This window comes from Mobula hypostoma, chromosome 20 (genome assembly GCF_963921235.1).
Source record: "Mobula hypostoma chromosome 20, sMobHyp1.1, whole genome shotgun sequence".
Classification (NCBI taxonomy): domain Eukaryota; kingdom Metazoa; phylum Chordata; class Chondrichthyes; order Myliobatiformes; family Myliobatidae; genus Mobula; species Mobula hypostoma.
Window position 1 is genome coordinate 4,364,723 of NC_086116.1, and position 17,724 is coordinate 4,382,446.

A 17,724-nucleotide genomic window follows, 5' to 3' on the forward strand; every position below is an offset into this window, starting at 1 on the left:
TCTAAAGTATGGAATTAATGAGAGTGGTAATTATGTGTATTGAGGTTCCTGGTTCTAGGATAAGCATTAACTTGTATTATCTTTTTGACCTAACAGTAACCTTTATTCAATTGTAACTGGACAATAACATCCCTTCCCACACATAAAAACATTAACTCAGGTGCCTCTTCCTATTTATCTTCAACGCATTGTCTCTCAACTACATCCTAATCCACATGCAGATGTATTTTGCAATGCCTGTTTTGAAATTCATAGGCTTGTTTCCAAATCCTGGTGTGGCATCAACCTTTCCCCATCTCTGCAGCCCTGCAATGCTCCAGGTTGCTCATGCTTTTCTGTTTTCAGCCTCTTGATAATCCCTGAATTTAGTTACAGTACTGTGTGTGTGTGTGTGTGTCTGTCTGTCTGTCTGTCTCTCTCTCACATACATATATATACTCACACTCACTCACTCTCGAGGTATTTCAGTTGACTGTAGTAAAAATACACTTGTATCTGAAATGCAAACATCAAACAAGTCAACAAATTCAAATATCTTGGCAGCCTAATAACAAGTAATGGCAGGTGCGACACAGATATCAAATACAGAATAGCAATGGCAAAAGAAGCTTTCCAAAAAATGAAGACCATATTAACAGATAGAAAGATGAGCACGTACACTAAAAACAGAATACTGCAGTGCTACATTTATTCTATCCTGACTTACGGAAGTGAATTCTGGACCATTTCCCCAGCAATGGAAAAGAGACTAGAAGCAGCTGAATTATGGTTCTACAGGAGAATGTTAAAAATATCATGGACCACACACACATCAAATGAAGAAGTTCTCAGAAGAGCCCAAACAGTTTGATCACTCATACCAACAATAAGAGAAAGACAACTCAGACTCCTAGGGCACATCATGCGGAACCGTGAACTAGAAAAACTCATACTCTCTGGAAAGATTGAGGGGAGTAAACTTAGAGGAAGACCTCGGCTTATGTACATCAAAAGCATAGCCAGGTGGCTACACATCTAGGAAATGGAAGTCATCCAAAAAACGAAGGATAGATCTGCATGGAAAACCATGGTCACCAAAGTCTGCATCGGATATGGTACCTAGACAGACAGACATCTGGAAGGTCCATCTGCTGGTGAGTCAGTATCCTGACAAAAACTACACCATGAAGGCAAAAGAACACTCTAAGCAACTCTGCAAAAAGGTTATTGAAAAGCACAAGTCAGGAAATGGATACAAGAAAATTTGCACATCACTGAATATCCTTTGGAGTGCAGTTAAGTCAATCGTGAAGAAATGGAAAAAATATGTCACAGCTGTAAACCTACCTAGAGTTGGCCATCCTTAAATACTGAGTGACCGTGCAAGGAAGGGGACTAGTGAGGGTGGCATCCAAGAGACCTGTGACGACTCTGAAGGAACTACAAGCTTCACTGGCTGTGATGGGAGAGACTGCGCATACAACTGTTGCTTGGGTGCTTCACCAGTTGCAGCTTTATGGGAGAGTGGCAAAGAAAAAGCCCCCGTTGAAAAAGATTCATGTGAAATCTCAGCTATAGTTTGCCAAAAGGCATGTGGGAGATTCTGAAGTCAGCTGGAAGAAGGTTCTATGGTCTGATGAGACCAAAATTGAGCTTTTTGGCCATCAGACTAAGTGCTATGTTTGGCGTAAGCCAAACACCTCACATCATCAAAAAAAACACAATCCCTACCGTGAAGCATGGTGGTGGCTGCATCATGCTGTGGGGATACTTCACTGCGGCAGGCCCTGGAAGGCTTGTAAAGATAGAGGGTAAAATGAATGCAGCAAAATACGGGGAAACCCTGGAGGAAAACCTGATGCAGTCTGCAAGAGAACTGCAGCTTGGGAGAAGATTTCATTTCCAACAAGACAATGACCCCAAGTATAAAGCCAAAGCTACACGGGAATGGCTTAAAAACAACAAAGTCCTAATGTGGCCAAGTCAGAGTTCAGACTTCAATCCAATTAAGAATTTGTGTCTGGATTTGAAAGGGGCTGTTCAGTCATGATCCCCATGCAATCTGACAGAGTTGGAGCAGTTTTGTAAAGAAGAATGGGGAAAATTTGCACAGTTATGATAGAGACCTATCGAAACAGACTCAAGGCTTTAATTGCTGTCAAAGGTGCATCTATAAATACTGGCTTGAAGGAGGAATGAATACTTAGGCAATCAATTTTTTTTATATTTGTAATTAATTTAGATCACTTTGTAGAGATCTACTTTCACTTTGACACAAAAGAGCCTTTTTCTGTTGCAGTGTCTAAAAAAAAAGCCAAGTTAAATCCATTGTAATTCAGTGTTGTAAAACTATAAAATATGAAAAATTCCAATGAGGGTAAATACTTTTCATGGGGCGGGGGAAGGTGTGAGAGAGTAAGAGTGACTCACTCTCTGCACCTGAACCCAAGGGCAATCAGTGCATTACGGATACAGAATCAAAAAGGGTAGCAAATACAGCACTCTAAAAGTGTTATATCTCAATGCAGGGAGTGTAAGGAATAAGGTGGATGATCTTGTTGCACTGTAACAAATTGTGGCCATCACTAAATCATGGCTGAAGGATTGTTGCAGTTGGGAGGGAAATGTCGAAGGTTACACATTGTATCAGAGAGGTAAGAAGGTAGGCAGAGGGGGTGGTGTGGCTCTGCTGGTAAAGAATGGCATCAGATCAGTAGAAAGATGTGACCAAGGATTGGAAGATGCTGAATCCTTGTTGTTTGATTTAAGAAACTGCAAAGGTAAAGGGACCCTGATGACAGTTATATACAGGCCTCCCTGGGATGCGGACCACAGATTACAACAGGAAATAGACAATGCCTGTCAAAAGGGCAATGGGAGATTTCAATATGCAGGTCGATTGGGAAAATCAGGTTGTAAATAAACCGAGAGTGAGCTGAGTTTGTTGAATGCCTATGAGATGGCTTTTCAGTTTGCCATTTGTTTGTCATAGTCCCCTCCTACATTTACACACTTGGACCTCCAGAAAGTGTCCACAGCAGGGGTGATTGATAAGTTCATTGCCTAGGTAGAAGGAGATGAGTTATACAGCTCTCTTTACATGCACATGCAGTTCAACTCTGAGTGATTATGCAGAAAGTTTGAATTTAATAACTCATCGCCTTCTACCTTAGGCCACAAACTTATCAATCACCCCTAATGAGTTATTAACCTCAAACTTTTTGCATACTCACTCAGAGTTGAACTGCATATGCATGTAACAAGAGCTGTATAACTCACCTCCTGAAGAGTCTCGGCCTGAAACGTCGATTGTACCTCTTCCTAGAGATGCTGCCTGGCCTGCTGCGTTCACCAGCAACTTTGATGTGTGTTGCTTGAATTTCCAGCATCTGCAAAATTCCTGTTGTTAACTCATCTCCTTCTACCTTAGGCCACAAACTTATCAATCACCCCTGCTGTGGGCACTCTTTGGAGGTCCAAGATCCGTATGCTCCATGACCACTGGACTAAGTGTGTAAATGTTATGTTGAAAAATAAATGTGCTAGGTTTTCTAAAATTGACTCCTTCTACCTTCGGCCATGAACTTATCAATCACCCCTCCTATTTGGATTTTCAGAAAGCCTTTGACAAGGTGACACACATGAGGCTCCTTGCCAAGTTAAGAGCCCATGGTATTACAGGAAGTTTACTGGCATGGTTCGAGCATTGGCTGATTGGTAGGAGGCAGTGAGTAGGAATAAAAGGATCCTCTTCTGATTGGCTGCCAGTGATTAGTGGTGTTTCACAGGGGTCAATGTTGGGACCGCTTCTTTTTATGCTATATATTAATGATTTAGAAGATGGAATAAATGGCTTTGTTGCCATGTTTGCAGATGATACAAAGACTGGTGGAGGGGCAGGTAGTTTTGAGGAAGCAGGGGGCTGCAGGACTTGGACAAATCAGGAGAATGGGCAAGAAAGTGGTAAATGAAATACATTGTTGGAAAATGCATGATCATGCACTTTGGTAGAAGAAATAAATGCACATACTATTTTCTAAATGGGGGGAAAATCCTAAAAACTGAGATGCAAAGGACTTGGGAATCCTTGTGCAGAACCCCCTAAAGGGTAACTTGCAGGTAGAGTCGGTGATGAGGAAGGCGAATGCAATGTTGGCATTCATTTTAAGAGGTCTAAAATACTTTATACTTTATTGTCGCCAAACAATTGATACTAGAACGTACAATCATCACAGTGATATTTGAGTCTGCGCTTCCCGCTCCCTGGATTACAAATATCAAATATTAAAAATTAGTAAATATAAAAATTTAAATTATAAATCATAAATAGAAAATAGAAAAATGGAAAGTAAGGTAGTGCAAAAAAAAAACGAGAGGCAGGTCCGGATATTTGGAGGGTACGGCCCAGATCCGGGTCAGGATCCGTTCAGTAGCCTTATCACAGTTGGAAAGAAGCTGTTCCCAAATCTGGCCATATGAGTCTTCAAGCTCCTGAGCCTTCTCCCGAAGAAGAGCAGGAGTGTGATGCTGAGCATTATACGCCACTGGTGAGGCCTCACCTTGAGTATTGTGAACAGTTTTGGGCTCCTCATCTAAGAAAAGATGTGCAGGCATTGGAGAGGGCTCAGAGGAGGTTCACAAGGATGATTCCAGGAATGAAAGGGTTATTATACTCACTGGAATTTAGAAGGATGAGGAGCATTCTCATTGAAACCTTTTGAATGTTGAACAGACAGGGTAGATGTGGAAAGGATGTTTCCCATGGTGGGCGAGTCTAGGACAAGAGGGCACAGCCTCAGGGTAGAGGGGCATCCATTTTAAAACAGATGCAGAGAAATGTCTTTAGCCAGAGGGTGGTGAATTTTTGGAATTTATTGCCACAGGCAGCTGTGGAGGCCACGTCATTGGGTGTATTTAAGGTAGAGCTTGATAGGTTCTTGATTGGACACAGCATCAAAGGTTACAGGGAGAAGGCCGGAGAGTGGGGGTGAGGAGGGTGAAAAAAAAGATCAGCTATGATTGAATGGTGGAGCATGACTCGATGGGCCAAATGGCCTAATTTTGCTCCTATGTCTTATTGTCTTGTGTGTGTGCATATACATGAAATTTAATGCAAGTTGACTATCTGACTGTGCAGTGCTAAATGTTGCAAGCTAGCTTTACTAGCATAGATAAAGACTGTACCTTTTGTGTATAATATTAAATCAAATGTCCTTGTGTCAGGTGCTTTAGGAATAAAAATAAAATGTGAATTTATGTTTGGTGGATTTATAATACCCTGCTGCTCTGTGGTCCACAATGGCAAAAACTTTGGTTACAGCAAATATTATATTAATATCTCTATTTAGTATATTGAATAAAGCTTTACTTCTGATGTACTTTTTCAAAAACAAAGGATGTTGCAGCTTTGGAGAGCCAACCGTTACTTGGATTCACAGTTTCAGAAGTGGAAGACGATCTTTCAGACCTCAAAGTGATTTTTCAGTTGCTTCATAAAAGAACACTGTTTTATGTGTTTAAAGCAGATGATCCTCACACAGCTCGAAGGTGAGTACAACACAGTGGATGCTGTAAATCCAAACTAGACTGCTCAAAGTATTGAAGAATGTAATGGAAATGCAGAGATTCACTGGGATATGCCTGGAATAGAGTGCTGTGGATGTAAGGAGACATTAGATAGGCTGGGGCTATTTTCTTTGGAAGATTGGAGACTAAGGGATGACTTTATAAAGGTTCATTAAATTATGAAGTGGATAGATAATTAGAATTTTTTCCCAGGGTTGGACAGTCGAGTACTAGAGAATAATGGTTTAAAGTGAGAAGGGAGAAATTTAAAGGTGATATGAGGGCACGTTTTTCACAGAGGGTGATAAATGTCTGGAGTGAGCTGCCTGTGGAGTTAGTAGATGCAGATACAATTGTAACATCCTGAAGGCATTTGCTAGGAAAGGCATAGAGGTATACGGGCCCAATGCAGCAATAGGGATTAGTGTAGGTGGACATCACAGCATGGATAGGTGAGCCAAAAGAGCCCATTTCTGTGCTGTATGATTTCACGATCCTACGCAGACCACTTGCAGTGAGTCAAGCAATATTTGTGGTCACTATTGCTTTAAATCTATCTGAAGTGGAAATTTTACGTGGAGCAGTTAGCTTTCTTGAGTCTTTGAAAGTTTTGAAAACAGGTTTTGTTGTTATGGAGCCCATATTGATCATGTTGTCCATATACTATCTTTGTATCAGTTCAACATGAAAGTGAAGTTTCTGATGAAAGGTCAATGCATCAAAGAACAGGTTACTTTAGCTAATGTGCCATAAGAGAGGTTTAGTAATAATCCTAAGCAATAGCGACCATAATGACATAATCGTGCGCAGTGTTCAACAGTGACTGACCGAAGTTGAAATAAAAGTCTTCAAGCCAAATGATTGGGTATGATTTGATGATAAACTGGGAAATTGTTTAAAAGATTTGATGGTGTCTTTAAATATTTTAAAAATATATGTTTAATATGTACAAGAAAACTAATTCATCAATAATTCAAGGTTGAACATATTAGACAATGAAAAGGCTACAAAGAAGAGTAGTAAGCCTGAGAATTGGGGCTTGAAACATCCCAAGGCTAGTCAAAAAAGGAGATGAAAATCCTAAGAAATATAAAATAGTCATTTGTACAAATATGTGAAATGAAGAGAGTAACAAAAGTATGGGTCCATGGGGAGAAGAAATAATAGGCAAGATCACACCTGACCCAGCCTACACCCTGCATTCTCTCTCCTGGGATGCTCACTTTAGTTTATGGCCTGCAGCCTCCAACATCCAGTCGGCTTTGTTGCTTTGGCCTTTGCACAAAGCAATGATAAACTATAAGCAGTACAAAACAAAGGCCCTGCCAATGGACAACTGAAAACTTTTAAAGTGGCTACTTCTTCATTACTTAATTTTCAATTCCATGGGAGATTATCAACTCCTGTATAAAAATAAGTATGATATATGTAAATCTAAAATAATGCCGTAATTGTATCAAGGTACCCAATCCCTTCTGAACATGGTTATCATGACTACACATAATTTCTCACCTCTACACCTTATCTCGTCTTGAAACTTTAATGACTCTTTCCACCAGCCTCGTACTTGTCTCAGCCCACTGACTTCCTCTAGCAGGTTTGTTGCTCCAGATTCCAGCATCTTCAGTTTCTACTATCTCTTCCTTATTTCTGTTCCTTTTTTGGGCAATGTCATGGAAGACACAGGTCGTGAGGTCTTTTGAACTTGCTCAGCTGTTCATTAAAATCAGGTCTCATTCTGGGTTTCAACATTTTCTTCCTTGTTGCTCCTCTCCACATCTGTGGTGTATTGAGTGGCAACCTTGCTGATTCTGTAGCATTTGTGTTTTTTACAAGGCCGAGTTGCTAGCTTGACACTCAACCCAGCAAGAATGAAAAGTGTGCAAGGAGCTGGCCAATTCAAACCCAGGACCACTCACTCACCTCGAAGTCCAGTGCAGATGCCACTATACCATCATTTTCTTGCTCATTTTCTGACTCCTTTAGAGCTCAAAATCTATCAAAGTCTGACTGAAGTTTTTGGTACTTGATAGAGAGTTCCAGAGATTCACAATCCTGAATTAAGAAATTTCTCTAAATTCCAAATGTGGAACTAGGAATTTGTGACAGAAATGTTGACAGGAAGTACAAACGTTAAAAGTCTTGAAATATTGTAAACTGAAAACTTGTCTCTGTGCAATTTGATAGTTAATTGGTGCTATACAGCAGGCTAGTGGATTAGTTTGAATGATAAATTTTTAAATATGATGAGCAATCTAATAAATGAACGTTTGGTTCATCAGATCTGCCTTCATGGGTAATCTGTAATCAGAACCTAGAGTCGGGAACAGTAACTATGAAACTACTGGATGCTGGCAAAACCCTATTGGCCCCCGAGTATTTTTCAGAAAAGGAAATCTGCGTAGCTGATACCTAGGTATACCAGTGTGATTGATTCTTAATTCTCTCCTCTGTTCAAGGGTAATTAGGAATGGACTGTAAGTGCCAGCCTTGTTAGGAGTGACAACTTCACATAACCAAATATATTTTAAGAAGTGAAATCTAAGATTGAATTGCCACCCGTCTGTCATCCATCTAGTTTAGGTTTTTTTCCTGTAGGCCTGCAGAAAGTTGTTTTTCTGCCACTGCTGTCTAGTTATGTGCAATGCCAAAGCTGACGAAGCTCCCATAATGCTGGGCCACTTTCCCCTTATATGTTTGTTCACAGACTAATTCTGAATACTCCATATAATATAAACTGATATTTGTTGCCTCACAGTCATTGTGTTGCAAGGACTTCAAAATAATAGTTCCAGCTCATATTTTCATTCCTCTGCTTACTGAATGTTGATGCATCCTTAGATCTCTTTACATCTCAGTCAAAATTTAGTTCTAAAATTAATTTCACCAGTGAAATCACAACCAGAATGTGTGCTGGTTTCTCTCCCAATTTCTGTAAATATCTTCACTTTATCTAGCAGAATCTGAAATATCTGTCTGTAAACATGGGGAGAATATATTCCCATTTTCAATTCGCACATATACCAACTTCCTCTGCACCCACACTCAGCTTCCACATTTGGGGTAAACTATTATATTTCAACAGGTCTTTAATAATGTGCAGTAAATAATAGGAAAGAAAACAGAGGCAATGAATAGACTATTCCAGTTCTCCAAATAACAGAGTTAGGTTTACACAGTCAGATGCTTTTTGTAACGTGCATGTCGCTAGGTTTTACTATTACCCAGGTACAAGGCAGTGGAGAATCACCTTTTTTTTAAACATGTGTAATTCAAAACTATGGTTCATTGCTTTGTAAATGGGATCTGTGAGGCACAAGAATTATAGTAATGTACAATTGTTTAAATTTTTCAACAGATGGGTAGAGGTTTTCCAGGAAGCTACTGTGCTATAACAACAAAATAGACACCCACTTAGTGAAAGGACTTCAAGAAATGATTTTGTGAAAACTACACTAAGCTCAGGTGTTGAAGTGTGTCGTTGATACTTCAAAGAATCTTCAAAAGATTTTAAGAGGATACTCAAACACGCACCTGTTGATAAAGATTCATCTCAGTTTGCAGAATGAACTACAGAGATTCTGCTTCACCCCAAAAACCCTCACTCTTCACTCTGGTGTTCTCTGAAAACTGGCACAAGAAGAAAATTTGGCCATTGCAATTTCCTACTCAGCTTCTCCAAAACAAACTAGTTCATGTTTCAATGGTTGTTATTCCTGTTAGCACCTTGTGGCACATCAGGCAGCATTTTTTTTTTGCCATTTCCTTAGCATTTGTCTATTTTTTTTATGAGACCAAGTTGCTAGCTTAGTGCTCAACCCAGCACACAGGGAAAGCATGCAAGGGGCCAGCCGGGTTCGAACCTGGGACCATTAGTTTTGAATGGTGCTGATGACACTATACCACTGGCCAGCACATGTTTCAATGGTCTGGCTACATAATTTTGTAGGTAAATCTCCAATTGTTTTTTGTGACTTAAGCTATGGCCTATTACTGAGCTGCAATTCCAAGGTGTGTCAGTAACCTTAAAATACGAGGATCAAAGATTTGTTATTGTTATATATAGATGGAATCGTCATTTACTATCCCTGATGATTTCATGAGAAAGATCAGTACATGGTCTGGTACTGGACACTGTAGATTAAACGATCATGTTCGTGAAATATAGTTGATTTCATCTGGGTTGACCCCCAAGTGTTTATGTCTAAGATCTGCTCAGACTCCTGTTCTGATCACTACACGTTCAACTCAACTCAAAAGTATACGTGCATGGATGCTGAATAAAGATATTGTACTTAATTATGGCGCCTACATTTGGAAACAGACGATGTGTACAGCAAAAAACAGACGAGAATTTGGTGGTTTATTGATAAATTGCCAGTGTCAGTGGCGTCATAACCAGGGTGATTCAAAGTGAAGAGAAGAAACTGGACAAAAATATGATTCTTGCCATCTGAACTAATTTGGAGGCTTTTAACTGCTGGAAAAGGGAACACTTCTAAGATGAGTTTTGTTTCTGTAATGTTATTATAAGTGAGAAGTGGGATAACCTTGGACAAATACATGATTGTGTAGCACTGAGATCAATACGTGTTAATTCATGTGATTTACAAAGCTTATTAAAATGTGCATTTTAAGTCCATCAGAAAGCTTGTTAAATGTCACCCAATTTTCCTGTATATTTTAACTTTATTCTATTTTGCCTTATTTAATATGTGTTGTAAGATATTTAAGGTAAAATAGTCTGGCAAGGATTTATACATGCAGGCATGAGTTAGATTTATGTATTTATTTAACTATTGTAATGAGAGTCTATGATTCTTCATGGAGCGAACAACATGTAGAATTCAAAGTGCCAACTTATGTAAAATATTCCTATTAATTTTTTTCAACACTAATGTTTTTATAAATGTGCCAGAAAAATGAATATAAAGCAACATTGATTTAAGTAGGGGATGGTAGAACCAAGAACCTCTTGGATGAAAGAATTGATAATTTTTCATTTATTTTTAACAAAGCTAAAACTGTACTTCCTGATGACAGACCAGCAGTACTGCCAAATAATAAGGTTTAATGTTGCTTCATTCTGGACTTACAGGTTTCTCCCAGTTTGCTGGTTTAGTAGCACTATTTCTCCTGAGGCACAGGTTGTATCAACTCTGGAAAAACTGAGCACAGAATTTAGGCTGACAAATAACTGCATGGCAAAAGGAACACTTTTATTAGGGAAATCCCTTCTTTTGGTTGAGGAATTAAACTGAAGCTCCTTGAGGAAGTGGTCGTTTGAAGATGCGTTGACCAATGTTGTTCCCTGAAACACACATATTAAAAAATTGACTGTTCAACTCATTTGTAGTTAATGGGATCTTTTGTGAATCAAATATCGCATATGCTTGCAACTTTGAGATCAGTAGTTAAGGAAGGAATTTAGCACACTACAATTCAAGAAATAAAACTGTGGGACATTTGCCTTAATTACATTGCTTAAAAGTCCATTCCATGCTTTGATCACTGTGTGAAGAAAAATATCAGTCTTGTACTAGTTTGAGCCTATGTCCAATAAAATCAGAATTTAGATGCAATCTCTTTTCTACATTTGGTTTCTGATCATACTTCTGTGATGTGCCTTGGACATTTTTTCTATAATAAAGGTGTTACGTAAATGCAGGTTGTTGGTTCCTCTCTTACACCGCACTGCAACCTCAAATGGGGTAGTATTTGTTAGACTGGATTCATGCTGCTGTTGTGGCAATTTTCCACTTGGGAACTGGATAATGTGCTCAAAGACCAAGCCTGACATTGAGCTGTTTGTGAAACACAGTGATCACCCCATACAGAGAGCTTCAGAAAACCCACAGCGGGCACCTAGGACCATTGCCAATGCTGTATCTAAAAGAAAAACCTCAACCCATGGCAGCCTCTACTTCTCCCTGCCTCCTTAAAGCAGCTAGCATAATCAATAAAAGAGCCCACCCACCCTCGACTTCTTCCCTTCTCCCCTCTCCCATCAAGCAGAAGATACAAAAGCCTGAAAGCACATAATTACCGAGCTCAAGGACAGCTTCTACCCCACTTACCAGATTATTCAACAGTTCCCTATTTCACCCTCACACCTCTGATCTTATCCCTTATTGTTTATCTGCAGTGCACTTTCTCTGTAGCTTTTATACTTTGTATCGCTATTGTTTTACCTTGTTCTACCTCCATGCACTGTCTAATGATCTGATACAAACCTTATGTCAAACAAGTTTTCACTGTTCTTGGGACGTGACAATAAACCAATTCCAATTCCAATCAAAATCAAATTCATCAGGGCATTCCTCAACTATCAATCAACACTTGCCACCCCATAAAATCTGATCAGGTGACTGAGGGCCACTGCCATAAAATCTTTAGCTTTGTGTATGGATTGAAGGGCTCCTGCTGGCCAAAGGGCATAGATACATTCTGTGGAAGTGAGAGCACCTCACTCTGCCATCATTCCTCACCATCTTAAACCGAGGAAGATTCTCTTTCTGAAAGACCTTAAACCTCTTGTTTACTCCCTGACCCTCCCCCCTCCCCCCACACAGCCCCAATGAATGGATCCCACATAGGGTTCTCTCACTTTGGAATCTACCAAACTGGATTTGAAGCACTGTTACCTTTGACTCTCCAAAGGACTGGCTAAGTATTGTATACAGTTACAAGGTCCATATCTCTTCATCCATTTGGTACACTTACTGATTTCATGATAACATGAAGTGATAGTCATTGCTGGTGACTAAGCCTGGGATGTAGAGACCTGAAGGGAAGGTTCAGAATGTCTTCAGGGTGATTGAAAATGCCCCCATTTTCTCATGCTCATATCCTGGCTCCCTATACTTGTTTGGAAAAATATTTAGGGTTCATTTACCCTCTGCTCTTTCTGGTGTTCTGCAATTGTATCATCTATCTCTGATGGCTCATTATGACTTGTATAATAAATAAAAAAGAATCTCATGACTTATTTAAGTAGATTTTCTAATTTGCTCCAAAATACAAACTGCTGGAGGAACTCAGTGGGTTGGGCAGCAACTATAGAGAGAAATTGTCAGTCAACTGTCCATTTTTCTCTGCAGATACAGCTTGACTCTCTGAGTTCCTCCAGCAGTTTGTATTTTGCTCCAGATTCCAGCATCTGCGGTTTCTTGAGACTCCTTTCTAATTTACCACAGCACAAACTTTTTTGTACAACAGTAGCTCTCTTTGTTCAAAATCCTTTTTAAAGCTTCAGTAGTTGTCAGCTCTTTGATCTTCTTTCCATTGTGCTGGGTCTATTAAAATGCACCTAAACCTCTTTCAATTTTCATGCTTGCCAGTTTTGACATGTTACCAGCTACATCAGTCATAATACCAAATTAGCAACTTGTACACTAGTAGCTAATATTGTCATGAATACAGAGGTAAATGGAGATTTCCCCCCACCCCACACCCAAAAAAAAAGCACAATTATCTTTCCACAAACAAGAGAAAATCTGCAGATGCTGGAATTCTGAGCAACACACAAAATGCTGGAGGAACACAAGGGTAGGCAGCATCTATGGAAAAAAGTACAGTCGACATTTCGGACCAAGACCCTTTGGCAGGACTGGAGAAAAAAAGCTGAGGAGATTTGAAAGGTGGGGGAGGGGGAGAGAAGTGCCAGGCGATAGGTGAAACCTGGAGGGGGAGGGCAGAAGTAAAGAGTTAGGAAGTTGATTGGTGAAAGAGGCAGAAGGCCATGGAAGAAAGAAGAAGGGGTGGGGGGAGCACCAGAGGGAGGTGATTTGCGGGTAAGGAGATAACGTGACAGCATGAGAAAGGGACAAGGGGATGAGAAATGGGTGGTGGGGGAGTGGGGTGTGTGGAGGCATTACTGGAAGTTTGAGCAATCAATGTTCATGCCATCAGGTTGGAAGCTACCCAATCGGAATACAAGGTGTTTTCTTCCAACCTGAGTGTGGCCTTATCCCGACAGTGAAGGAAGCCATGAATGGATGTACTAGAGTGGGACTGGGAAGTGGGATTAAAGTGTGTGGCCACTGGGAGATCCCGCTTGTTCTGGCAGATGGAGCGTAAATACTTGGTGAAACAGTCTCCCGATCTACGTCAGGTGTCACCGATATACAGAGGCCACGCCAAACACAGTATATGACCCCAATAGACTCACAGGTGAAATGTCGCCTCACCTGGAAGGACTGTTTGGGGCCCTGTTAGGGAGGAGGTTTACGAGCAGGTGTAGCACTTGTTCCGCTTGCAAGGATAAGTGCCAGGACAGAGGTCAGTGGGGAAGGACGAATGGACAAGGGAGTTGCATAGGGAGTGATCCCTGCAGAAAGTAGAAAGTTGGGAGGGGCAGTGGGGGAGGGAAAGACATGTTTGGTGGTGGGATCCAGTTGGAAGTGGCAGAAGTTTCTGAAAATACTGAGCTGGATGCAGAGGTTGGTGGGGAGGTGGTGAGGACAAGAGGAACCCTATCCCTGGTAGGCTGGCAGGAGGATGGGGTATGAGCAGACATGTGTGAAATGGAAGAGATGCAGTTGAGGGCAGCGTTGATGGTGGAGAAAGGGAAGCCCCTTTCTTTGAAAAAGGAGGACATCTCCTTCGTTCTAGAATTAAAAAGCCTCATCCTGAGAGTAGATGCAGCGGAGACGGAGGAATTGAGAGAAGGGGATGGTGTTTTTACAAGTAGCAGGGTGGGACGAAGTATAGTCCCAGTAGCTGTGAGACTCTGTTGGTTTATAATAAAATTGGTGGATAAGCTGTCTCCGGAGATAGACACAGTGAGATCAAGAAAAGGAAGTGAAGTGCTGGAAATCGACCAGGTGAATTTGAGGGCTGGGTGGAAGTTGGAGGCAAAATAGATGAAATCGACAAGTTCAGCACGGGCGCAGGAAGCAACACCAATGCAGTTGTCAATGTAGCACAGGAAAAGTGCGGGACGGTCACCAGTGTAGGCTTAGAACATAGACTGTTCCACAAGCCGACAAACAGGCAGGCATAGCTGGGACCCATGCGAATGCCCATGGCTACGCTTTTTGTTTGAAGGAAGTGGGAGGGGCCAAAGGAGAAATTATTAAGAGTGAGGACAAGTTCCATTAGGCGGAGGAGAGAGGTGGTGGAGGGGAACTGGTTGGGCCTGGTGTCCAGAAAGAAACAGAGAGCTTTGAGGTCTTTCTGGTGGGGGATGGAGGTGTATAGGGACTGGACATCCAGAGTAAAAATAAGATGATGGGGGCCAGGAACCTGAAATCCTCGAAAAGATCTAGAGCCTGTGAGGTGTCACAGATGTAGGTGGGTAGGGACTGAATCAGGGGGAATAAAACAGAGTCAAGGTACGCAGGTACGCAGTGGGCAGGAACAAGCTGAAACAATGGGTCTACCTGGACAACCAGGTTTGTGATTTTTAGGTAGGAGGTAGAAAAGGGAGGTGTGGGCAGCGAGAACTATGAGGCTGAATTATCTTTCAAAATTTTATAATAAGCAGTTTATTTGATCTGCTGCTTATTCTCCTGGTGCTGTCTAAACTGCAGAGTAAACCGGTTTAAACAAAAGATTTACAGATAATGGAGTAAACAGGAGGCCGGATCTGAGGGAATGTCTCAAATTAATACTAATAATTTTGTTAACATTTTAAAGAAATGAATGCTAGAAATGTATCAGGAAATCTAATTTCAGATTCAAATTTTCTTAAAATGATCTGGCTTTGCATTGCTTAACTAACTTTTAGCTTTCATCACAATGGCAGACTCAGCAAACTATGAATCAACATAACACTCATGTACAGTTAAACCTTAATCATTAAAACAATGCACTTTCTCCACCCAATATGAATTTGATGTTCATTTTTTGGGTCACTCAACTGACAAAAAATTAACAAATTGTTGCTGTGAAGTTCCATAATTTGATAATCTAATGTGCCACACATTATCCCTCTCTCTTTTTATTCTACCCCCAAAGCATTGGTATAATAGTTTACAGGCTATATTCTTTAAACTTGTATACTGAGTTTACAGAAGAAAGAAGAACAGGAGTAAGTCATCTAGACTCTCTTGCCTATTAAACCACTGAATAAAGCCATTTGAAAATTCAGATGATTATAGTACAAAAGTGAAATATGTAAGAGAAATACTTGTCTCAAATAAATCTTAGTTGAGATGTACCAGATTCCAAAACTTATTTAATGGCAACAGAAGTTGGAATGAAAACAAGTTTGTTTTAAGAAGTTGTGTAAATATGCCGTATGACTACTAAAAGCCAATCAAGTGCCCATTGAGCAAGATCAGCTTCACATGTATGTGCTTTAGCTCTCCACAGCCATTGATTAAAAACCAAAAGCTTTGTTCAATGGGTCACCCAGCAGCCCTGTTTTCTCCTTGCCACACTTCAATGAAAATTCCATGATTGAATAGTGGAGCAGACTTGGGCTGAATGGTCCCGGTGACTTATCCAACTTGATGCTTTCTAAAAGCTCTGGCAGATTCTCTTCCTTAATATCTACATGCTCAAGCTCCTCAGTCCACTGTAAGTCATTCCTACAATCGCCAAGATCCTTTTCCGTAGTGAATACTGAAGCAAAGTATTCATTGAGTACCTCCGCTATCTCCTCTGGTTCCATACACACTTTTCCACTGTCACACTTGATTGGTCCTATTCTCTCACGTCTTATCCTCTTGCTCTTCACATACTCGAAGAATGCCTTGGGGTTTTCCTTAATCCTGTCCACCAATGCCCTCTCATGGCCCTTTCTGGCTCTCCTAATTTCATTCTTAAGCTCCTTCCTGCTAGCCTTATAATCTTCTAGACCTCTATCATTACCTAGTTCTTTGAACCTTTTGTAAGCTCTTCTTTTCTTCTTGACTAGATTTACAACAGCCTTTGTACACCAGTTCCTGTACCCTACCATCCTTTCCCAGTCTCATTGGAACGCACCCATGCAGAACTCCATGCAAATAACCCCTGAACATTTGCCACATTTCTTCTGTATGTTTCCCTGGGAACACCTGTTTCTAATTTATGTTTCCAAGCTCCTGCCTGATAGACTCATATTTCTCCTTACTCCAATTAAACGCTTTCCTAACTTGTCTGTTCCTATCCCTCTCCAATGCTATGGTAAAGGAGATAGAATTGTGATCACTATCTCCAAAAGGCTCTCCCACTGAGAGATCCGACACCTGACCAGGTTCATTTCCCAATACCAGATCAAGTACAGTCTCTCCTCTTGTAGGCTTATCTACAAGAAACCTTCCTGAACAAACTTAACAAATTCCACCCCATCTAAACCCCTCACACTAGAGATGCCAATCAATATTTGAGAAATTAAAATCTCCTACCACAACAACCCTGTTATTATAACACCTTTCCAGAATCTGTCCCCCTATCTGTTCCTCGATGTCCCTGTTACTATTGGGTGGTCTATAAAACATATCCAGTGGAGTTATTGACCCTTTCCTGTTCCTAATTTCCACCCACAGAGACTCTGTAGTCAATCCATCCATGTCTTCCTCCTTTTCTGCAGCTGTGACACTATCTCTGATCAACAGTGCCACACCCCCACCTCTTTCTGAAACTTCTAAAGCCTGGCACTCGAAGTAACCATTCCTGCCCCTGAGCCATCCAAGTCTCTGTAATGGCCACAACATCATAGCTCCAAGTACTGATCTACGCTCTTGCATTGATATATATGCAGCTCAGGATACTAGCCCCACCATGCTCAACCTTTTGATTCCTGACTTTGTCTGAGGCCTTACCAACATCTGCCTTCACAACCTCTCCGTTAACTGTTCTGACACTCTGGATGGGAACCAGATAGGCTCCGCAACTCTAGACTGAACCCCACTGTGCAGCATTAACAAGTCTTCCCACTAGGATTAGTCCCCCTCCAGTTCAGGTGCAAATCATCTCTTCTGTACAGGTCCCACCTTCCCTGGAAGAGAGCCCAATGATTCAAAAATCTATGCTCTTCCTCCTGGACCAACTCTTTAGCCACATATTAAACTGTATAAACTTCCTAGTTCTGGCCTCACTAGCACATGACATGGGCAGCAGTCCTGAGATCACAACCCTGGTGGTCCTGCCCTTCAACTTAGGCACCTAACTCCCTACACAGAACCTCGTCTCTTGTCCTACCCATGTCATTGGTACCTACATAGACAACTTCTGGCTGTTCACTCTCCCACT

The 17,724-nt window shown here is 41.0% G+C and overlaps 1 protein-coding gene and 1 long non-coding RNA gene across 2 annotated transcripts in view; one reads left to right on the forward strand and one right to left on the reverse strand.

Annotated features, from left to right (window-relative positions):
• Nucleotides 1–12,107, forward strand: part of fgd6 (FYVE, RhoGEF and PH domain containing 6) — a 177,427-nt gene extending 165,320 nt beyond the window's left edge. Inside the window, exons 20-21 of the mRNA XM_063072261.1 lie at nt 5,375–5,526; nt 8,903–12,107. Coding sequence (XP_062928331.1) covers nt 5,375–5,526; nt 8,903–8,939 — 189 coding nt within the window. The 3' untranslated portion in view covers nt 8,940–12,107. The remainder of the gene's footprint in view (nt 1–5,374; nt 5,527–8,902) is intronic.
• LOC134359289 (uncharacterized) overlaps nt 1–17,724 on the reverse strand; it is a 59,727-nt gene that overhangs the window by 17,410 nt on the left and 24,593 nt on the right. The gene's annotated exons all lie outside the window — the stretch shown is intronic.